Here is a 22349-nt window from a genome sequence, read left to right as displayed (position 1 = left end):
AGAAGACGCGCGGCCATTGGAGCAAAGTAGTTCTTCAAACAGACCCCGACTCGTCGGACGAGTGGTTGCCACCCATATCGGATAGCAGCAGGGGCTCCTCTCCAGATCAGCGCGGATCCACGATCCAAGACACACGTGTGAAAAGCAAAGGTAAAACTGTTGAATGATGAATGAATGAATGAATGAATTTGTTTTTCTTTTTGTATTCTTTACAGACCGTGTGTGTGTATGTGTGTGTGTGTGTGTCTGTGTGTGTGTGTGTGTGTGCCTGTATGTGTGAGTGTGTGTGTGTGAGTGTGTGTATGTGTGTGTGTGTGTGTGTGTGTGTGTGTGTGTGTGTGTGTGTGTGTGTGTGTGTGCAGATATGAGGGAGATGAAGAGGGGATGTTTATGGGTAATGTGATGTAAGGCTAATATTAGTTATGAGGTAGTTATGGGTAACCTTGGGTCTACATGTATGTGCTACACAAATACATTTGCCTTTTGATTGATTGATTGAAAACTTTATTAGAAGGTTTGCAGAAGTAGGTACATGAAAGTACATATTACATACAAGGTCAACTAAAAGGATAAAAAACCAAGAAAGCCACTGGCTTATTTCAATTGGGGTCCTTGCCTCAGGTCAGAGAGGCTCTGTTTCACACGCGCGTGTGTGTGCGTGTGCGTGCGTGTGTGCGTGCGTGTGTGTGTGTGTGTGTGTGCGTGCGTGCGATGTCTACCTGTGTTGATGTCTACCTCTGTGTTGATGTTTACCTGTGTCTTTGAAGTCTACCTCTGTATGTTGATGTGTGTGTTGATGACCTGTGTGTGACCTGTGTCTTTGAAGTCTACCCCTGTGTGTTGATGTGTGTGTTGATGACCTGTGTGTGACCTCTCTGTGTTGATGTCTACCTGTGTGTGTTGTGCTGAAACTATAACCATCACTATAGCAGTATAACACTATTACTATTACTATTACACTATTACACTACATCATTACAAAGCAATAAAACATGCCTTTTGTATATATATTTTGTATAAAATGGTATATATTTCAATATTTTACAGTTCCTGAATCGAGCAGAGGACGTGCCTCAACCAGTGGGTTTACTGCAAGGAGACGGCTGTCTTCAGAGAAAGCAGCTGGTTGGGGTCACGGTGACTGGCAACCCACAAAGGTTCCATTCACGGCAACCCCTGGACCCCAGAATGCTGCTGCAGAGCTGGAATCTGACCTGCCAGTTGATTTCCTGGAGCTGCTTATTCCTGATGAGCTGCTGCAGCACATTGCAGATCAAACCAACCTGTATGCCAAGCAGTTTTTACAGGCACATCCCGACACATCCCGACACTCCAGAGGGAGGTCATGGAAACCGGTGACAGTCCCAGAACTGAAACGATTACATAAAAAAGCCAAAACTAGAAATGTATTGGAGTGTGGATCCACAGGACGCCACTCCATACTTCAATAAAACCATGTCCAGGAACAGGTATCAGCTCATCTGGAAGTTCCTCCACTACAACAATAATGCATCACAGGACGCCACAGATAAAATGTATAAAGTGCGTCCTATTTTAGATCATGTTGTAGCCAAATTCAAAGAGCTGTATCAGCCCTTTGAAAGTATCTGCATTGATGAAGGAATGATGCAGTGGCGTGGCCGCCTATCATTCAAAGTGTATTACCCTCAGAAGCCGGTGAAGTATGGAATTAAATCCTACATACTGTGTGACTCTTATACTGGGTATTGTTTTAACATGAAGCCTTATGTTGGCCAGCATAACACACTCCCAGACACAGTGTTCTCCCTCCTTGACCGTCTCACAGGACACGGATACACACTTTACATGGACAACTTCTACAACTCTGTTCAACTGTGTGAGCAGTTGATCAAAGCCAACACCAACGTCTGCGGAACACTGCGAAAAAACAGGGGGGAACCGCAGATCATAAGGGAGCCGACAAAGAACGACTTGGGTGTGGAGGGGAGGGTGGTGCGGCACAATGGCAGGGTGCTGGTTATGGCATGGCAGGACAAGCGTCTGGTGAGGATGGTGACAACCTGCCACCATGACAGCATGCAGAGGGTGGAGGTGTGGCAGAAGGGGAAGAAGGAGAAGGTGGGTCAGCTCAAACCGCAGTGTGTTGTGGCATACAATGCCTGCATGAATGGGGTGGACAAACTTGACCAGAACATTGCATATTACCCATTCATACGGAAAACACTCAACTGGTCAAAGAAGTTTGTGGCATACTTATTTCAGCTGTGTGTGTTCAATGCATATGTGCTGTACAAGGCCAGGAACCCGGGGATGTGCAAAACACACTTGGAGTTCATGAGGAGGGTGGCGAGGTCGTGGACTGAAAAAAACTATGTAGCGGAGGAGGAGGAGGAGGGGGAGGAGGAGGAGGAGGAGGAGAGAGGAGGAGGAGGGGGAGGAAGAGGATGAGAGAGGAGGAGGGGGAGGAGGGGGAGAGAGGAGGAGGGGGGGGGAGGAGGAGGAGGAGGAGGAGGAGGAGGAGGAGGAAGAGGAGGTCCGACAAACCAGGGCAGCAAGACAGAGAGACCCAGACAGCAGGCTGGATGGCCGGATGGCCAGGCATGAGTTGGAAAAATTAAGGCCCACCAGCAATAACACACAGCCAGCAAGAAAATGTAGGGTCTGCGTTCGAAGGGGTAAAAGGAGAGAGACCAGAATGTGGTGCAGGTCCTGCCATGTACCCCTGCACTCAGGAGAGTGCTTCAAAGCCTACCACACATAAAAAAATTATTATTGAGTGATGATGATTCTAAATGTTCTAAATCTGTGAATAAATGTAGTTATTTTGTCATCAAAAGCCTTTTTTCCTGTGTTGTTTTTATTGTTTCATAGAAGTAAACAACTTTTCAGATGTTTGAGGTGTCACTAAAACTAAAATATGTGGACGTCAGTCACCGTTTTGCTTGAATTTGCTTCTCTGCAGAAAAAACTCGTTTTCTCTGTTTATTGGTCAAAATCAGGTGTTTTTGCTGAAACCACCCTATGTTCTACGGCCGATTTCTAAACACTCAAAGAGGCTAGAAACAAACTTTCGTTTTGGTAGATATGTTCAATGTTTATGTAGTCCGAAAAGTCAATATTTGGTGGGTCTTCAAAGTTCAGCGAAAATGCCCCAAAAGTCTGGCAGTGTGGAGCTCTCCGCTCTGAACATGGCTGGCAGTCAAAGAGTTAATATGAAACTCGATCAACCGGGCGTTCACCGGCTGCTGGACGAAACTCCCAACTCCCGCTGTCAGCGAGGCGAGGGAATATTTATATCCGGGAATTCGCTCCTTGCTGTGTCCACGGTGATAGGAGTGGAGGATCGACTCCATTCAAATAGTGTTGGATTCCCTGTCTTCTACTCTATCCGGACACGTTGGAATTATTTTCCTAACCCACGGGAAATCAAAGTTATTAACCCGCAAAAAGTGGGTTTTGCCCGTGGGTTTTGCCCGCAAAAAGTGCCTTTTGCCCGTCAGGTGGGCGTTTCCACTATGCTGTGACGTCACATGAAAGCTATGAATAGGTGACGTTAGAATTATACGGTTCTATCTCCATTTTTGTCAAAATTGAGTTTTTTACATAATCTGATCCATTAGGTGTTTATTAATGCCTGTGTGGTGTTATTTTTTTTAAATGTTGACATTTTTGAGTTAGTAATTCATAAAATACAAAGGTTCCATCTCACAAAACATAATGGAATGTAAAAACTTTGACGCTCAATATCTCTGAACTGCCCTAAACGGAGGCTGTGTTCGGAATAGCGTACTAGTATAATATTCATGCTAGGTATGACGTAGATTTTGAGTATGCAGTGCGTTCACACTGTATAAGTATGTGAAATGTGAGTATGCGAGAAATCTAGTATCCGGGAACTTTGCCCTCCTGTCATGTCCACGCCCCTTTTTGGGTGGTAGACGTTTTCGGAGTTTGACTGGTGGTCAATGCAAATTTGTGGTCTTTGCTACTTTAATACGCTACGGCTAAAATAAGAAAACAGTATTGCTTTTTAGCTATTAGTTGCCCAAATCCGATGGCCAGTCAGGCAAACAATTATATAGTGTGGAATATAGCGAAGAACACACTTATTTGATAGAGAAATTGTAATGACAATCACAACAGAATAAAAACATCTATTATATTTAGTAATTCGACAGTGAAAACATTTCAATTTACAGTTTAAAATCATATTGCATTGCTCCACATCATACAATGAAGGATGTTTCTAACCAATTATTCCATAACCTTTCAGATTTCTCTATTAATATACATTTTATTATTGTGTATGTAAGCTATAACTCTATTTATGACATCCACAATTACACGTTTCTGACATAATTAATATATACGGTGTAATGACTTAGAGGGGCATATATTTTGAAAGATAAAATAAGATTAGACATTTCATGACCTTTTTGTCCTCATGACTACATTAAACAATATTGTCTCTTTTTCTTCTTCATTTATTTTCAGATCTTCAGTTCAAATTGCATATCAGATATCAGGTCCACAGGAGTTATCCTCTGTCACAAAGTTCTGATCCATGTTTGTGTTGAGGCTTTGAATGTTGGCTTGGTTGTGTGCATTTTCTAGCCTTTGCTTTTGCACACTGTGATGAACTCCATAGCAAAAGTAGATGAGTAACCCTATGTGAAGAAATGCAATGTCACTAAATATATTATTACAATGACATAATACTTAAATAATAGATTTAATTGTACTTAAAGTATGTTTCATGATGTTCATAGATATTTCTTACCCACTGCCATCCAAACAGCATAACGAATCCATGTGTCTTCTCCCAATTGAACCATTAAATAGACATTGACAAAAGTACTCAAAATAGGAAGCACTGGAATGAAAGGAACCTACAGAAATATCAAACAAAATGTAGTCAAACAAACGTTCCGGTTTAATATCAACCTACTCTATTTTCAATACTGTACTGAAACCTTACCATGAAAGCAGCTTTGGTTGTACTTTGAGGCTGTCTCCAGATAATGGTGACAGTGAGAACCAGAAGCAAAAGGATCACAGAGACCAATAAAAGACTCCACCACTCCTGGTTCAGCACAGACTCCACAGCCTTGGTCATGATGACACTTAAAACTATAGCTAAAAATACTGTGGAAAAAAAGGTCAACAGACCTATGTCAGACTCATAAAACAACATGAACTTGGTCAAAGTATTGAATATGAGACCAAATACAGTATACAACCCAGAGAAAAGGATATAAAGAGAATCACTCACTAATAAAGACAGTGAACATGGATACATTTTTAGAGGTTCGAGCAGTGGGATGAGAGGGAGGGTGGAGGAGCCTAGTCACAGAGAATGATTCAGATTTGTCATCATCAATGGAACCCTCAGAGGCATCTGGTTGGTACCTGAAACACATACAAGTCACAGTAACCAATAACTACATTATATACGTTTACTTTATACTAATAAAACATATATATTTATACGTATAAGTATATTTGGATTTTGTGAAATATACAGTTAATGTTTTGTGCGAATGCAACAATTGTTAAGAATGTTTTGCCAACCAGAAAAGGATGGACTGCCTCTATCAATTAGTTTGTTGTTTTTCGTTTCTCCCACAGATAACTTGATTAAGACCTCCCACATATAATTTAATTTGATTTGAACGATGCATACCTTAATATCAGAATACATATTGCTACAAGAGTGTAGGCAAAGAGTGTTCCAATTGACATCATGTCAACAAGTGCCTTCAGATCAAATAATAGAGCCATGATTGCTGCCAAAACAGAAACATCAAATAATTAACTTTTTTTGATAAGTGAATTATGAGAGGGAATCCAAACAGATTTTTTTTACGTCATCTCCACAGAGTGTAATGATTCAGTCTCAATCATGTCATGACGCTCAACTGCATACCCGCCACAACACCCGAAGACAGAGTGGCAATGACAGGACTTTGTCGAGAACTCATGTTACTGAGGGGCTTGAAGAGAAGCCCATCCCTGGCCATGGCAAAGAGGACCCGTGGCATGGGGAACATTGATCCCAGGAGACTGTTGGACCAACACATTTTTATTACAGTTAGTCATATAATCATTCATACATACTCAACGTTTTCCCTCAGTTTGATGAATTGGATGACGCCACCATTAGACACCATCTGAGCCCTAAAAAGTGGATTTTATTGTCTATTGTTTAACATATGATATGAGTATCTGAGCATGGGTTACTGTGCTATAAATTAGGGGTCTATCTCTTGTTATATCCCCCCCATGTATAGATAGTAGTAGTTATAGATGACACTGCAGGGCAACATTTCATCACCATACCTTGTTGAAAGTGCACAAAGGGAGCCTACTGCCACGGCATACTTTGCAGGGCCCCAGCCGATGTATGTAAATGCCACAGGTAGCGGGCTATTCACGCTGAGCATGTAGTAAGGCATCATAAGGGTCAGGGCCGCAGACACACCAAAGTAAGCCAGGAAGCAGATGAGCAAGGATGCTACAATGCCCAGGGGGATGGACTTCTGAGGGTTCTGTACCTCCTCACCTGAGAGAAGAGACCTTTCATTGGTTTACATGGTCTCTCTATAGTCCTGCTGATCATTCTGAGTGGCCTGTTCGGCACATTTATATCACATTTACATGTTTGGTATGCAGCCAACGACTTACAACAAATACTTATTTTTTTTTTTATTAAGTAAGTTTAATCATCTATCCATCAGTCATAGCAGGAAAAAGTCATCTAAGCTTGGGCCAGGGGCCATTGGCAGTCATAATGCTATAAGATGTTTTTCCCCCCCTAGAAACAGTACAGAGGGGTAGAGGGGATAAAGAGGTCTCAGGAGGGACAGTTAAGGTGTAGCCTGAAGAGATTTCATTCATTTCATGCATATGTTTTTTTGTGGTTGCAAAGTCAAGTTACCTGTTGTCGCAATGCAGTCAAATCCGACAAAGGCATAAAAACAGGTTGCAGCTCCTGCCAATGTTCCTCCAAAGCCAAAAGGGAAGAATCCACCAACACCACAATTATTTGAGGTTTCATTCAGTGGAGACGTTGGGTATCTGAAGGGGTATGACACACATTCATATGATTTGAACATCAACATACTTTATTGAACACTACGGTATCACTGTATTATGTTATAATGTTACTGGGGTAAAATGAATTCAAATCATACTCTGTAGTCATTGTTCCATTCAGGATAGTGTCCTCGGTCATATACCAGTTGTCAATGTCTCCTTTGATGAAGCCAGCCGTGATAACAAAAAGCAACACCACGACATTTACTGCTGTGAAAACTTTATTCACAACAGCAGACTCTTTGACACCAAATGCAAGAACCCCTATAAAGGAAACAGGAAAACAATAGTAAGCTACTGTTTAGAAGGATATATAGTTTAGTTATTTACTTTCATCATTCACTATCAAGTTGTATTGTTTAACAAAACCTGGTAATAGAACTTGCCTGCCAAAAGCATTATGAGCCCAGCAGCAAAGAAGTCTGGGTAAGGTGCTAGGCCAGGCAAATCCATTGCTGCATGTTTACTCAAAGAGTTGGCAATGCCATTTCCAATGAGGTCATCAAAGGTCCCACTCCAAGCCCTGGCAACACTTGATGTGCCTACAAAACCAGAAAATGCAAGGTCGTTGGCCTTGCTGTAAACCCACACACACACACACACGCACACGCACACGCACACGCACACGCACACGCGCACACACACACACACACACACAGACACACACACACACACACACACACACACACACACGCATGCATGCCAACACACTGACACACACACACACACATACATATGCACACACACATCAAAACTACTTTTATACTGTATGCATGCAGTCCTTTTTTGGACATGGCCACTGACAATAGCATCCAACCTCTGTACATTTCAAATCTCAGATTTGTACTTGCCAATGACATAAGACAGAAGCAGATTCCAGCCCGTAATGAAGGCCCACACCTCCCCCACTGTCACATAGCTGTAGAGGTAGGCAGAGCCGGTCTTGGGGACACGAGCTCCAAACTCAGCATAGCACAACCCCGCAAAGACGGAAGCTATCGCTGCGATGAGGAAAGAGATAATGATGCTTGGCCCGGCTACGGCCCTGGCCACCTCTCCTGACAACACATACACGCCTGCCCCCAGTGTACTGCCAACCCCAAGAGCCACCAGGTCAAGTGTAGTCAGACATCGGCGGAAGTTGGACACCTCCCCCTCTGGTTCCAGGGGCTTCCTACGAGACAGACTCTGTATGAACAGCAGCAGCTTGGCACCAGACATCCTAGAATCAAGTGCATGAGATCCATCCATCAACCATGTAACACCAACTCATTAAAGCATAGAAGTATCAAAGAACAGCGCAGTACTCTATCAACCTGTGACAAGCAGTCTATTTGACACACCGAGAGAGAAACATTTTTAGGTCGATACAGGTATACTGTACAGCATCTGCAATGCCATGAAATGGAGATGGTAATATATAGACAAAGCTATTGCTTAAGATAAGTGATATTGTTAGATTCATATGGTTGCAATAGTTAGCAACCTTTGCAAACAATACATTTTGTTTATTGCATCATAATCACACTCTCCATTGAATTATCAGATTTGCGTTATGCAAGAGAGCAGAAGATTGAAATTGGTGGATTAGAATAATCACAGTACTGATTTCATTATGTAGTGATAATCTACATAATTGGACCAATCTTCGGGGAGAAAAATGTATACAGTTGCCCCATTAATTCTATTTCAACTGATTGACCCAACATATCCTTCTTTTAACAAATGCAATGCTAAATATCATAAAACCAATACCGTAAACCAAATGTAACTTGATCAAACGGTCAATCAGCTGTTTGCTTTACAAATATATACAGTGAAAGTATACAGTAATCAAAGCACTGCAGATGTTCCTATTGGCCACAGAATGAGGGACTGGAATGTTTTTAAAATAATACAAACTAAGATACAGATCAATCGTTTCTGAAAAAACACATCTGTTCATAATTTGTTCAAAGATATTGAATATACATATAACATATTTGTTATATAATGCATGACATGATTTGTAATTAGCTAAAGCATGTTAATTTTACCTTATTGGCTGTGTGCTAAGGTGCAGACCCTCTGTGGTTTTCTGGTGTCTGTCCTTGTTCTTCCTGGGCACAAACTCATCCTGTAGAGCCTCTCTTGTAAACTTTCACATCACTGAAGTACAAACAGCATTTTTTTACAGATAATGTTACATTTCAGAAGGATGTGTCATTTCTGGAAAAGGGGGACCCGAAGAATTCATTTTGGAACTTGGCCTTCGTCTGAAAACTCTCCAAAAATAGTTGATCAAATAGTACATTTCATGAAATAAGTCAAGTTAAGTTAAGTTTTAATTAATGATTGGGCCATTAATTCAATATAGAGGTTTAGATACTTTTTTGAGGAGTGAGTTTAAAGTGTAGGAACGAGTCAACACACTTATTACACACATGCACAATATTTTTTGAAAGAGACAAAAAGACAAAATCATTCGTTATGTGAATGAATATAAGTAATAAGATATGAGTAGCTCTCGGCCACTTACATTTTTTCAAAGTAGCTCTCAGATGAAAAAAGGTTGTAGACCCCTGCTTTATGCTGATACATGCCTGCCATCTAGTGGACATTTAAGGGTACGACCAGGTAGGGGGATATTGCTTGTAACACAATCCTCATTCCTTCTCTCTCTCTAACCTAATCCCATAGTAACCTTCATAATTCAGTTCTAGATATGTATTTTCTTTATGTGGCTAACACAACTCCAATTAAACTGCTTCATAAAGTTAAAGTTAATACATGTATAGTAATAATCACTTTAATAGTAATTACTTTGTTGTTTAGTATCAGGGAGGGAGGGAGAATGGATGACCATCTTTCTTCAGTAGGCCTACCATTTCTAGCTCATGTATATTTCTAATGATTCATTATATGTCTTGTACATGATTCTTGTTATGATTCTTGTATATGATTCTTGTTATGATTACATTTCTATTGGGATATTGCCTCAGGCATAGCTGTAAACATGCTTAGCTACTATATTTGTTTCTGTAATCGCAGTTGCTTCTAGCTATGATATTTATCTAGTTACACAATCTTCAGCATAACAAGTTCATAAGATATGAAAAATGCACAAGAAAAAGGAATAGAATCCAAATAATTTTTATTCACAGTGGACAGCAGCTCCGGCCAAGGCTGTTTGCAGTTGTGAGCGTCCTCTGGAGGAGTCGGGCGCTAGAGACAGGAGAGAGAGTTCATATGAGCTTCACCAGGCCTATAGCTACAGAATAGAATACTTTATTAGTTTAGTTAGTATGTCCTTGGTCTATGTGTTCTATGTGTTGACTTACCTCTGCTGTGTCCATCGTCGTGAAGACGGTTACTGGGGGGACGGAGGCCGTCTGCCTGAATAGCAGCTCAGCAGCCCAAGGCTCTTCACAGATGTGAGCATCCTCTGGAGGCGGGAACGCTTCTGTTTCTTTGAAGCTCCGCTCTCCTCACAAGGCGTCGTCTCAGCTGTCACTGGGCTGGCCGCTAGAGAGAGGAGAGAGAGTTCATATGAGCTTTTCACCAGGCCTTTTTCTTCTCATCAAACAAGTCTTCAAATAATCAACATTCTACAGGGAGAAGTCAACAGAAAACCCTCTCACCTGCATCAGTGTTGGAGCTCTTCTTAAGGTCCTTGGCGCTCTTCCTAGCGCTCTTGGCGCACTTGTTAGTGCTCTTGGAGGCCTTGGTGGCCTTCTCTGAGCTCTTGGCACTCTTCATGCCACTACTTGTTCCGTTCATCTGCAACACAACAGAGTTCAGTCTACTTTTCTCCACCTCCCTGTCAAGCACCAGAGCCTTCTCAGCTGCTGCCAGCTTGTCCTCCAGGGCCTCACTCTGCAGGGCCTTAATGTGGTCCTCTGCCTCCCTGGTGGCTTTGACGGTCTCCAGGAGGGTCGCCTTGACCTCGGCCAGGCTCCCCTCAGTCTCTCGCTGGGCAGCGAGGGCCTGGCTCCTCTCCTTCTCCAGGTCGGAGTTGTCACAGACGAGGCTCCTCTTTTCTTGCTCCATATCGTGGAGCTTTTGGAGGAGGCCTTTCTCTCTCTGTCGGCCCTCCTCCACCTCCTCCCTCGCTCTCTCCAACTCCGCCTTTGCCAGAGCGCTGCTGGCCTTCTCCGCCTCCAGCTCAGAGTCCTTGGCCTCCAGCTCAGAGTCCTTGGCCACGGCCCTCCACTTGGCCTCCACCACAGCCCTCCATTTCTTCTTGTCCTCCTCCAGCTTCCTCTGAGTGATCCTGCTCATGACTACGAACCCTAAGAAATGGAAGGAAGAGAATATGAAATTACGTATTTTATATTTATATATTATTATTATAGAATGACTTGTCCCCTATGAGTTCATGGATGACTGTGAGGCTGTTTGAACTTCAAAAGTGACTGACGTATAGATATTGCGCGACATTGTGATCGAAGCATCAGTTGTAAGTAAGTAAGTAAGTAAGTAAGTAACGTGCCAAAAATCTGTATCCTTGTTGTTTTTTTGTTTGTTTTTTTTTTAAATTTGTTTTTCAGATTTTATCCCCTTTTCACCCAATTTGGTATCCAATTGAACCCAACCTAGCATCCAATTATCCCCTGCCTATTGTGTAGGATCCGCCGCACGACCCCGTGGCCGGCAGCCCCAGAGGAGATCGCCAGGCAGACTAGCTGACTGGCTCCTCGAGCCCAGCACCGTTATTCCGGCACCCCGGGGGCGCTGTTGCGCGACGGATCCTTGTCCGGAAATAGTCCTATACCGCCCTCTGGAGCGGCCGCTCAATATGCCGCTCCCTGTGTGCCTCGGCCATATCCGGATCTGGCGAGACCGGGATTCGATCCCAGTCCCCGGTGGGCAGCTTGCACTAGTGGCTAGTGCTTAGACCGCTACACCACCGCGGGGCGTTCCTTGTTGTATTTCTACCTTCCTAAATGATGGCTAGGACGTCGGGTTATAAAGCAAAAGCTTCTTTATATAAAAAAATCTGTTGGCATACACTTTTGAGCACTTTCAAACAATAAACGAGTTATTGGATGTTCACTTTAATTCTGGACGTTACAATTTGCATTTCTCAAAAACAGTTACAGAGTTACCGATTGTCGATCCAAACAGAATTATATGGTGCCTATCTTTTCCATTAATTTGGAGTTGAAGCATGTACAGCAGGGTTCGAGTTATGTGGGAGCCAATGGGAGCTGAGCTCCCATAAGGAAGGTCTGAGCTCCCATGAAAGCAGTAAAATCATACATCTGTGGGGGTCGCTAATAATACATTACCACAACCATTATTTGATCAAAAATGTCAATGTAATGAGTATTATTTATATTTATTTATATGAGAAATATTCTAAAATAAACACGTTTTCCAAAAGAACTACGCGCACCAGCATTAATCTCCTGTGAATGACAGTATGCCTTTGACTGCCTGCACTTTACCACCAAGACACTATGGGGCGCAGTAGAATATTGTGCAACAGCAGAATATGATCGTTGAGCGCTTGCGAACGTGAAAACACGATTATTGAGAAGAAAACATTCAGTAGCTAGCTATCATGCCGCCCCAAAAAAGGCCACTGCTTCCGACCGAGTCGACAAGCCTGGAAAGTTTCGTGTTTTCATCCAAGAAACCAAACTTGAATTCAGCTGCCCTGTTATGACACCTAACGTTGAAACTGTTGAAATAGCAGAGCTCAAACAAAACCAAGTGCTTCCGAAGAAAGTAGCAGAACTCACCTCCAGTATGTATAAGGAGACAGCTAGTTCGTTCAGAGCAGCTTATACTGTCGCTAAAGAAAGGATGCCTTATACAAAACTGAATCCAATTATGAAACTTAATGAGATGAATGGCACGACAGTTGGCCCCTGCTCACCGATCTGATCATTCATGTGCCCAGATTGTAGAGCACATTGCACAAGAGATGAAACAAATTCATTTCTAATGTCAAATCACTTGATTCCCGTAGTAGCATAACATTAGATGAAAGCACAATTCATGGACGAGCATACATGATTATTTATGTCAGGTGCGATGTCACTGGAAATGGAGATGTGGACAATGTGTCGTGCTAACAGGGAAAGTGAATGGACTGTATAGCAAAAACAACAAAATTATTGGCAGAGATACCCGTGACTATCACTTATAGCTGTTGTTTCATGTGGTGCTGTTGATGTGGTGAAATGAGTAGCCTATGGCTAATTAAAACTTGTAAGTCCCAACGCTGTGTGGGCATGATTCGCGCGCGTGCATGAGAACATTTCGCACTGTTATTTTGGAGACCCCCTTAAAGCTCAGTTTATAACTCGAACCTTGGTAGAGGCTCCTCTTTTCTAGCTCCATATCGTGGAGCTTTTGGAGGAGGCCTTTCTCTCTCTGTCGGCCCTCCTCCACCTCCTCCCTCGCTCTCTCCAACTCCGCCTTTGCCAGAGCGCTGCTGGCCTTCTCCGCCTCCAGCTCAGAGTCCTTGGACTCCACCACGGCCCTCCACTTGGCCTCCAGCTCAGAGTCCTTGGCCTCCAGCTCAGAGTCCTTGGCCTCCACCACGGCCCTCCACTTGGCCTCCAGCTCAGAGTCCTTGGCCTCCAGCTCAGAGTCCTTGGCCTCCACCACGGCCCTCCACTTGGCCTCCACCACGGCCCTCCATTTCTCCTTCTCCTCCTCCAGCTTCCTCTGAGCGCTCCTGCTCATGACTACGATATAAGAAACGGAAGGAAGAGAATATGAAATTACGTATTTTATATTTATATATTATTATTATAGAATGACTTGTCCCCTATGAGTTCATGGATGACTGTGAGGCTGTTTGAACTTCAAAAGTGACTGACGTATAGATATTGCGCGACATTGTGATCGAAGCATCAGTTGTAAGTAAGTAAGTAAGTAAGTAAGTAAGTAAGTAACGTGCCAACGTGCCAAAAATCTGTATCCTTGTATTTCTACCTTCCTAAATGATGGCTAGGACGTCGGGTTATAAAGCAAAAGCTTCTTTATATAAAAAAATCTGTTGGCATACACTTTTGAGCACTTTCAAACAATAAACGAGTTATTGGATGTTCACTTTAATTCTGGACGTTACAATTTGCATTTCTCAAAAACCAACAAACTAAACTGTCAACTTCTATGACGTCTTGCCGCAAGGCCTTCTGGGACCAATTAAAGTGAATAATTTAACCTAAAAAGTTAAAACACTCTATTAATACAGGCGGGCCGTCAAGCCCGTAGACTTTTACTTGTCAAGGCACATTTTTAAAGCGCAAATCTGCAATTCAAGACTCTCCGGTAATTTACACACAAGACTCACGTTGATCTCTACTCAGCGCACACACACACACACACACACACACACACACGCACACACACACACACACACACACACACACACACACACACACACACCTCCGGGTTGGTCCTCCGGGCTGGCTGCTCTATGGGCCTTGTTGTCGTCCCCGGGGGCCCTGAGGGGGGATGACGTCAGAGACTTGGAGAACGCCATGTCCTCATCCTCACACTCATTCTCCAGCTGCCCAGACTGGACCATGTGGACATTGAAGCCATCTTCTCCCTGGCTCTCCATCTCTCCCTGGCTCTCCATCTCTCCCTGGCTCTCCATCTCTCCCTGGCTCTCCTTCTTGTTTTTTGGCATTTCTGCAACTTTCTACAAACAACTGAACAAGGAAGAGAATGTGAAATTACGTATTTTATATTTATATATTATTATTATAGAATGACTTGTCCCCTATGAGTTCATGGATGACTGTGAGGCTGTTTGAACTTCAAAAGTGACTGACGTTGATATTGCGCTGTGACATTGTGATTGAAGCATCAGTTGCAGGGGCAACGTGCCAAAAACATACCTGTCAACATTGGGATTTGAAAATAAGGGATATTTTCCCGAAAATAAGGGACATCCCCCGCACGCCCCCGGGCGTGCAACAAGAATTGGGTTAACTAGTTCCTATGATTAAGTAAGTGACTACAGGTGATCAGAATCAGATACCTGGTTGAAAGTAAAATACTTTGAACATCCCTGCATATATACATGAAAACACAAAAGGGCATATCAATTCAGCACATTTATTTATACATTACTTGACACCATGATGTCAATGGGAAAAGAGCGGCGCAAAGCTACCAGCGATCATTTAAAAACGGAGATAACCGAGGCTGCGTTCGTAAATACGCTCTGAAAATCTGATCACCACTCACGGAATGCCTCTTGTCCAATCAAATTACTTGGTCCCTTTATGACGTCGCACCTAGTGTGCGTTACTATGGAGGGTGTATCATGCCGTATTTAAATACAATACAAACATCGGAATGCAATACACACATCGGAATGGAATACACGTGTAACACCAAATACAATGCAAAAATACGGAATGTTTGTGCCAAAATAAAAGCAATGTGTATTACATTTGAGCGCAGCGTATTCCATTCTAGCATGTGTATTGTATTTGGTCACGAGTGTATTCCATTCTGCATGTGTATTACATTTGAGCGCTGTAGGTATTATGGCACTTGCAAATACAATGCAAATTAGTATCCGCCTATATGCAAATTAGTATCCGCCCATAGGTTCTGCCCTTTCCGGCCATAGGATTCGCGATGCCAACGATGACGACAGTTTCTGTAATAGCTTATTAATAAAGATTCGAAAAATTATGCTGACCATCGTATTATCTTAGTTTAATGTCATTTCAATGAATCATATAACTTTTATTTACAACAAGCACAACACAAAAATCGCTATTATGCACCGTCTTTGTCCGCGAATAACACCGGCTGTGGAGGTGGTACAAACTTTGCTAACTTCACCATCTGTCTACGGTCATTTTGAGCCCTTAACCACCGCGCTGACACCCCGAGAAGTTATGCTTTTAACCGTAAACTCGATGAACCGGGAGTTCACCCGGCCGCTGCTGCTCGCAGCACCGCTTGTCCAGTTGACAGCAGGGGCAGAGAATATTTCTACCCCGGAATTCCATTCAAATGCCCGCGTCAGTCAGCCTTTTCCGTAGAAATACATCGCTCCGTTATATATCTAACGTTACATGTTTTAAGGCTGATCTGTGCATGATAGTGCTGCATTATGTTGATCTATTTATATCGATCTATAAACGCGGAGATTGGAGCCCCAGACAGCGCTGCACTCGTATCTATCAGCCTGTCTGTATAATGATGTCGTTGAATGCCGATGCTGTGGTACTGTGCTGAATTAACCATTCGCTGACTGTCTTAATAAATCAAGTACAGAGATTCCAACCCATGTTGAACATTCTATTTCCTTGTCAAATCGTGTATGCTGTCATTGCTGTGCACCATGAGATGACAACGCATTTAAGATCACAATCCTCAATAGATTGATTCCATCGTTTTACCGACAAGAAGATTCTACAATCTATCAGCCTTTCCGTAGAAATACATCGCTCCCTGTATAACGATATATATCTAACGTTACATGTTTTAATAGTAAGGGCATTTTACCAGATATTTGACCAATCTGCGAAGTAAATCGTTACCAAGAAATTTCTTCACCAATGTGTTTCTAAAGGTGTGTAATAACATGTCCTAAAAGGTTGAAATTAAACTCCTGTGGGAAACCTCATAAAAAACTGCTCAAAGTTGGGGTACCGATAACCGATTTTCGAAAATTCGAAAATGCTTAAATTGGACTTGAGTAACTTTTGAGGGGTCAAACTAGGCATTTTTCATGATTCTGAGTTGATTGCAAGCATTTATTTGTCACCAAGAGCACTTCCTGGTGCAACCCCCAAACCCCCCCCACCCCCATTGGTGGTTGGCATTCAAAGTGAGGAAGTTTGGAGGTAACAGGTAACATTAGACAACATTAGACAGCACCAGCAGAGAGGCACTATGATGGGCATGGACTCTTAGTCATAGGCCTCACTACATGTGGAACAATAGAACCAGGCTGCTTGAGCTACTCACACAGCCCAGCAGAGAGGCACAATCATGGGCATGGACACTAGTCATAGGCCTCACTACATGTGGAACAATAGAACCAGGCTGCTTGAGCTACTCACACAGCCCAGCAGAGAGGTACTATCATGGGCATGGAAACAGAGTCATAGGCCTCACTACATGTGGAACAATAGAACCAGGCTGCTTCATTTACTCACACAGCCCAGCAGAGAGACACTATCATGGGCATGGAAACAGAGTCATAGGCCTCACTACATGTGGAACAATAGAACCAGGCTGCTTCAGCTACTCACTCAGCCCAGCAGAGAGACACTCTGCTGGGCAGTAACTTACCTGTTATGGAGGCCTAAAAAAAGGGAGATGAAAGTGAAGCTGAATAGCTTCACTCTCACCTCCCATTGTGGAAGAGATGTACCAACATGAGATGTACCAAGGACTACCAGAGGTGTTCAGCTAGACACACAGTCCAGAGACAACACACCTTCCATGGGTGCTGTGACTAGGCCTGTGGCCCTATGCTGGAGGTCACATGAGCTCCAGGGCCTAACTGCTACTCTGTCAGTCCGATTAGGAGTGCTCTCACTGGGCCTAGCTGTCTACCATTCACCCCTCATCTGGAGCTCTGACCTCCAGGGCCTAACTGCTACTCTGTCAGTCCGATTAGGAGTGCTCTCACTGGGCCTAGCTGTCTACCAGTCACCCCTCTTCTGGAGCTCTGACCTCCAGGTACTATGTGATACACTGCCAGTCCGATTAGGAGAGCCCTCACTGGGCCTAGCTGTCTACCAGTCACCCCTCTTCTGGAGCTATGACCTCCATGATAGTGCCTCTCTGCTGGGCTGTGTGAGTAGCTCAAGCAGCCTGGTTCTATTGTTCCACATGTAGTGAGGCCTATGACTAAGAGTCCATGCCCATCATAGTGCCTCTCTGCTGGTGCTGTCTATGGGCGGATACTAATTTGCATATGGGCGGATACTAATTTGCATTGTATTTGCAAGTGCCATAATACCTACAGCGCTCAAATGTAATACACATGCAGAATGGAATACACTCGTGACCAAATACAATACACATGCTAGAATGGAATACGCTGCGCTCAAATGTAATACACATTGCTTTTATTTTGGCACAAACATTCCGTATTTTTGCATTGTATTTGGTGTTACACGTGTATTCCATTCCGATGTGTGTATTGCATTCCGATGTTTGTATTGTATTTAAATACGGCATGATACACCCTCCATACGTTCCGGCGCTCTCAGAGCAAAATTACAAACGCAGCCCAAGTAACAAGAGGAAACAAGTCAACTCCCACATGGATATAACGATTGTGCGCATGCGCCAACGTCAAACAATTAAGTGTTAAATTATATTATATTATAGGTGAAAAATACGGGAGATTTACGGGAAAATATTTAAACGGGAGCACAGCGGGAAATAAAGGTAAAATACTGGAGAATCCCGGGAAAAACGGGAGGGTTGACAGGTATGGCCAAAAAGCCATTATCCTTTTCGCATTTCTACCTTCAAAAAATATGGCTAGGACGTCGGGTTGTAAAGCAAAAGCTTCTTTATATAAGAATCTCTGTTGGCATACACTTTTGATCACTTTCAAACATTAAACGAGCTAGACTTTGACACTCAGCGGAGTCAGCGCTTGCGCGCACACACACCCGCGCAGCCACATCCAGACCGCCGCCCCCCACACACACACACACACACACACACACACACACACACACACACACACACACACACACACACACACACACACACACACACACACACACACAGTCACACACACACACACACACAGTCACACACACACACACACACACACACACACACACACACACACACACACACACACACACACACACACACACCCGCGCAGCCACACCCAGACCCCCCCCCCCCACACACACACACACACAACGTCCACAGGCGCTTACCTTGTGATCCTCGTGTTGATCCTCTTGATACTGACATCAAACTGGCTCGATCGTCTTTTATAAACCCACATTTGATTGTGACGTTATTATGTCATCTCGAGTTCTCGACTGTTGTGATTATGACGTCATCCGTCTGAGTTTTGTCTGCAGCCCAGCCTGGTCTCAGGAGCTCCATTTTTTTTTTTTTACATCTTTAAATCCATTAGGTCTAGGGCCTATCCCCATTAGTCCTTGGGCCAAACCATTTTTCATTACCAAATTCTGGGCAAATCCTAGATGTGATTTTCTTATTCCTATACATCCCTAGATTATGTTTTGATATGATAGACCTTTTGGATTGGCAGCTTATTAGTAGTTATCACCTCGTAAAGGTACGGAGTGCTTTTTTCAAAACCGGAGTTTTGCCTAGAAAAGTCCCCTGCCATATCCTGCTCCCCTTCGCATGATTCGCGCCTAGCTGTGCTGTGATTGTGATAGAGACATGAGCCCTTTCATGTTCTTTATGCGCCTGAGTCTCCTAAACACGTAGAGACCAACCCCGAGTCGATCAATGATTCCTACGATGAGCTATGGTAACTTTACCGCACCTACCCCCTACCGATGAATGCCTAATTTTTGCGGTTTTCCGGAGGTATTGTGCGGTAGGTGCGGGAAAGTTACCATAGCTCAGCGTAGGAAGCTCTGATCGACTCGGGGTTGGTCTCTACTTGTTCAGGAGACCCAGGCGCATAAAGCTAACCTGGCTCATGTCTCCATCACAAGCACAGCCCGAGCTATGCGCGACTGACGCGAAGGGGAGCAGAATATGGCCGGGGACTTTTTGATGTGTAAAACATTTTACCTAATAGATATCACCATGAAACTTCCCCAGTTGATTACTTACATTGAGACAATAATTTTTTGTATTACAAGTTTTCAGAAATGTTCTGTTTAAATATGCAAATGATGTATTATCTACTTAAAATATGAGTTAATTTGCATATCTTTAAAGAACATTTGGACCACAGATTGGATAAAGACAGTAATTAATTACTATACATCCCTAGATTATTATTTGATGTGATAGACCTTGTTGTTAGTAGTTTAATACCTTATCCCCTCTTAAAGTATGGACTGCTGTCATTTAAAATGTGTGTTAGCCTACGTTCTGTACGGGAGTGGACCCGAATGCAGGACACTGAGGCGGAGGCAGATGAACAGTTACATTTATTTAGCCCACAAGGCAGTGAAAGCTGTAGGTGTATGGAGTCCGGTGGTAGGTGTGGTCCAAAATTGGGAGATGTTTTCTGATTTCTGCCGCCCTCAACAAAGTTCTCCATAAGTCCAGGTTTTGGGGTGACACCAGGTTTGAGTTGGAGTCATCATCAGAGCAGTGGATGATGCTGTCCATCATCAGAGCAGTGGATGATGCTGTCCATGATCAGAGCAGTGGGTGATGCTGTCCATGATCAGAGCAGTGGGTGATGCTGTCCATGATCAGAGCAGTGGATGATGCTGTCCATGACAGAGCAGTGGATGATGCTGTCCATGATCAGAGCAGTGGATGATGCTGTCCATGATCAGAGCAGTGGATGATGCTGTCCATGACAGAGCAGTGGATGATGCTGTCCATGATCAGAGCAGTGGATGATGCTGTCCATCATCAGAGCAGTGGATGATGCTGTCCATGATCAGAGCAGTGGATGATGCTGTCCATGATCAGAGCAGTGGATGATGCTGTCCATCATCAGAGCAGTGGATGATGCTGTCCATGCCGCTTTCTTGGCAGGTTGCTGCTGCATTCACCTGAAGTTGGATCCATCATTAGACTTACACTTACTGCTGATGATGTGGGTCTCTGAAATAGAGGAATACATCTAGTTTGACATTAAATTACCAACCTTATTCTAAACTAAAATATTGTCAGGGTGCAGTAATTGGGGCAGATCTCATTACAACTTAGAGGGGCTACAAACAAGGAATCTTCTGTAAATTTAATGTAAATTAAGTTACATTAATATTACTACAATATAAAACCCTGTCTCAAGCCTGGGTACACAACAGGCTACTTTGCTAGTTTAGCTAGCTAACTAAAGTGTTATTAACTATAAATAATAATAATGCATTTTATTTGTATTGCACTTTTCATTCAAAAGAATCTCAGAGTGCTACAGAGTAAAAAAAACTAAAACATAATAAGTTAAAAACATAGTAAAACAACTCAAAATAAATCACAAAAATGAACACAGTTCAACAGTCAAAGGCCTGTCTTAAAAGAGTCCAGGCTCTGTACTGCCCATAGCTGGCTAGGAAGGCTGTTCCACAGGCTCTGTACTGCCCTTAGCTGGCTAGGAAGGCTGTTGCACAGGCTCTGTACTGCCCTTAGCTGGCTAGGAAGGCTGTTCCACAGGCTCTGTACTGCCCTTAGCTGGCTAGGAAGGCTGTTCCACAGGCTCTGTACTGCCCTTAGCTGGCTAGGAAGGCTGTTGCACAGGCTCTGTACTGCCCTTAGCTGGCTAGGAAGGCTGTTCCACAGGCACGGCGGAGCCGAACAGAAGGCTCGGTCCCCCATGGTGCGGAGCCTGGTATTGGGGACCTGGAGGAGCAAACTGTTTGAAGACCTGAGGGTGCGGGTGGAGGTTTGTGGAGTGATGAGTTCTTGTAGATAGGGAGGTGCGTGTCCGTTGATGCATTTGTGGGTGAGAAGAAGGACTTTGTAGTCAACCCTGAATGAGACAGGGAGCCAGTGTAGTGAGTGTAGAACAGGGGTTATGTGCTTGTATTTGTGGACTCTCATCAGGATCCTGGCAGCGCTGTTCTGGATGTATGGCAGCTTCTGTATGCTTTTGCCAGGAATCCCGATGAAGAGCGGATTGTAGTAGTCAAAGGCATGGACAAGTTCTCTGCATCTGACAGGGTTAGAGTGGGACGGAGTTTGGAAATATTTCTGAGATGATAGAAGGAGGTTTTGCACAGGTGTTTTATATGGTCACTGAAGGTCAGGTGAGGGTCAAACCTAACCCCCAGATTTGAAACTGAGGAGGAGAAGAGGATGACTTGACCCTCGAAGGTGAGCTGTGATATGGGCGAAGACTGAACCTGGTGTGGGGTGCCAACAAGACGAGCTTCGGATTTGTTACTGTTTAACTGAAGGAAGTTGTTGTTCATCCATGCCTTTATCTCCTCAAGACAGGTGGTGAGACATGACATGGCTGCAGAGGGGCTTGGGGTAGTTTTAATGTAGAGCTGTGTGTCATCAGCATAACAATGGAAAGACATCCCATATCTGGTGATGACACGACCGAGGGGGAGCATGTAGGTGATGAAGAGGATGGGGCCGAGAACCGACCCCTGTGGAACACCACAGGTAACAGGGAGAAGTCTGGACTTGCATCCTCCCAGTGAGAC

General features: G+C 43.7%; 1 protein-coding gene across 1 annotated transcript; it reads right to left on the bottom strand.

Annotated features, from left to right (window-relative positions):
• Positions 1–4245: 4245 nt before the first annotated feature.
• On the bottom strand, positions 4246–8298 carry LOC308174722 (cationic amino acid transporter 2-like; the record flags this gene model as incomplete). Its single annotated transcript, XM_080549825.1, has 11 exons — positions 4246–4649; positions 4763–4871; positions 4961–5127; positions 5255–5391; positions 5666–5768; positions 5909–6045; positions 6322–6544; positions 6920–7059; positions 7176–7341; positions 7464–7619; positions 7929–8298. 11 exons carry the CDS (start codon positions 8296–8298, stop codon positions 4498–4500), a joined length of 1860 nt encoding a protein of 619 aa, XP_080405951.1. The 3' UTR covers positions 4246–4497.
• Between the last annotated feature and the right edge of the window lie 14051 nt (positions 8299–22349).

This window comes from Nansenia antarctica (assembly GCF_963989245.1).
Source record: "Nansenia antarctica genome assembly, chromosome: 20".
NCBI lineage: Eukaryota > Metazoa > Chordata > Actinopteri > Argentiniformes > Microstomatidae > Nansenia > Nansenia antarctica.
This window is presented reverse-complemented; position numbering and strand designations above follow the sequence as displayed.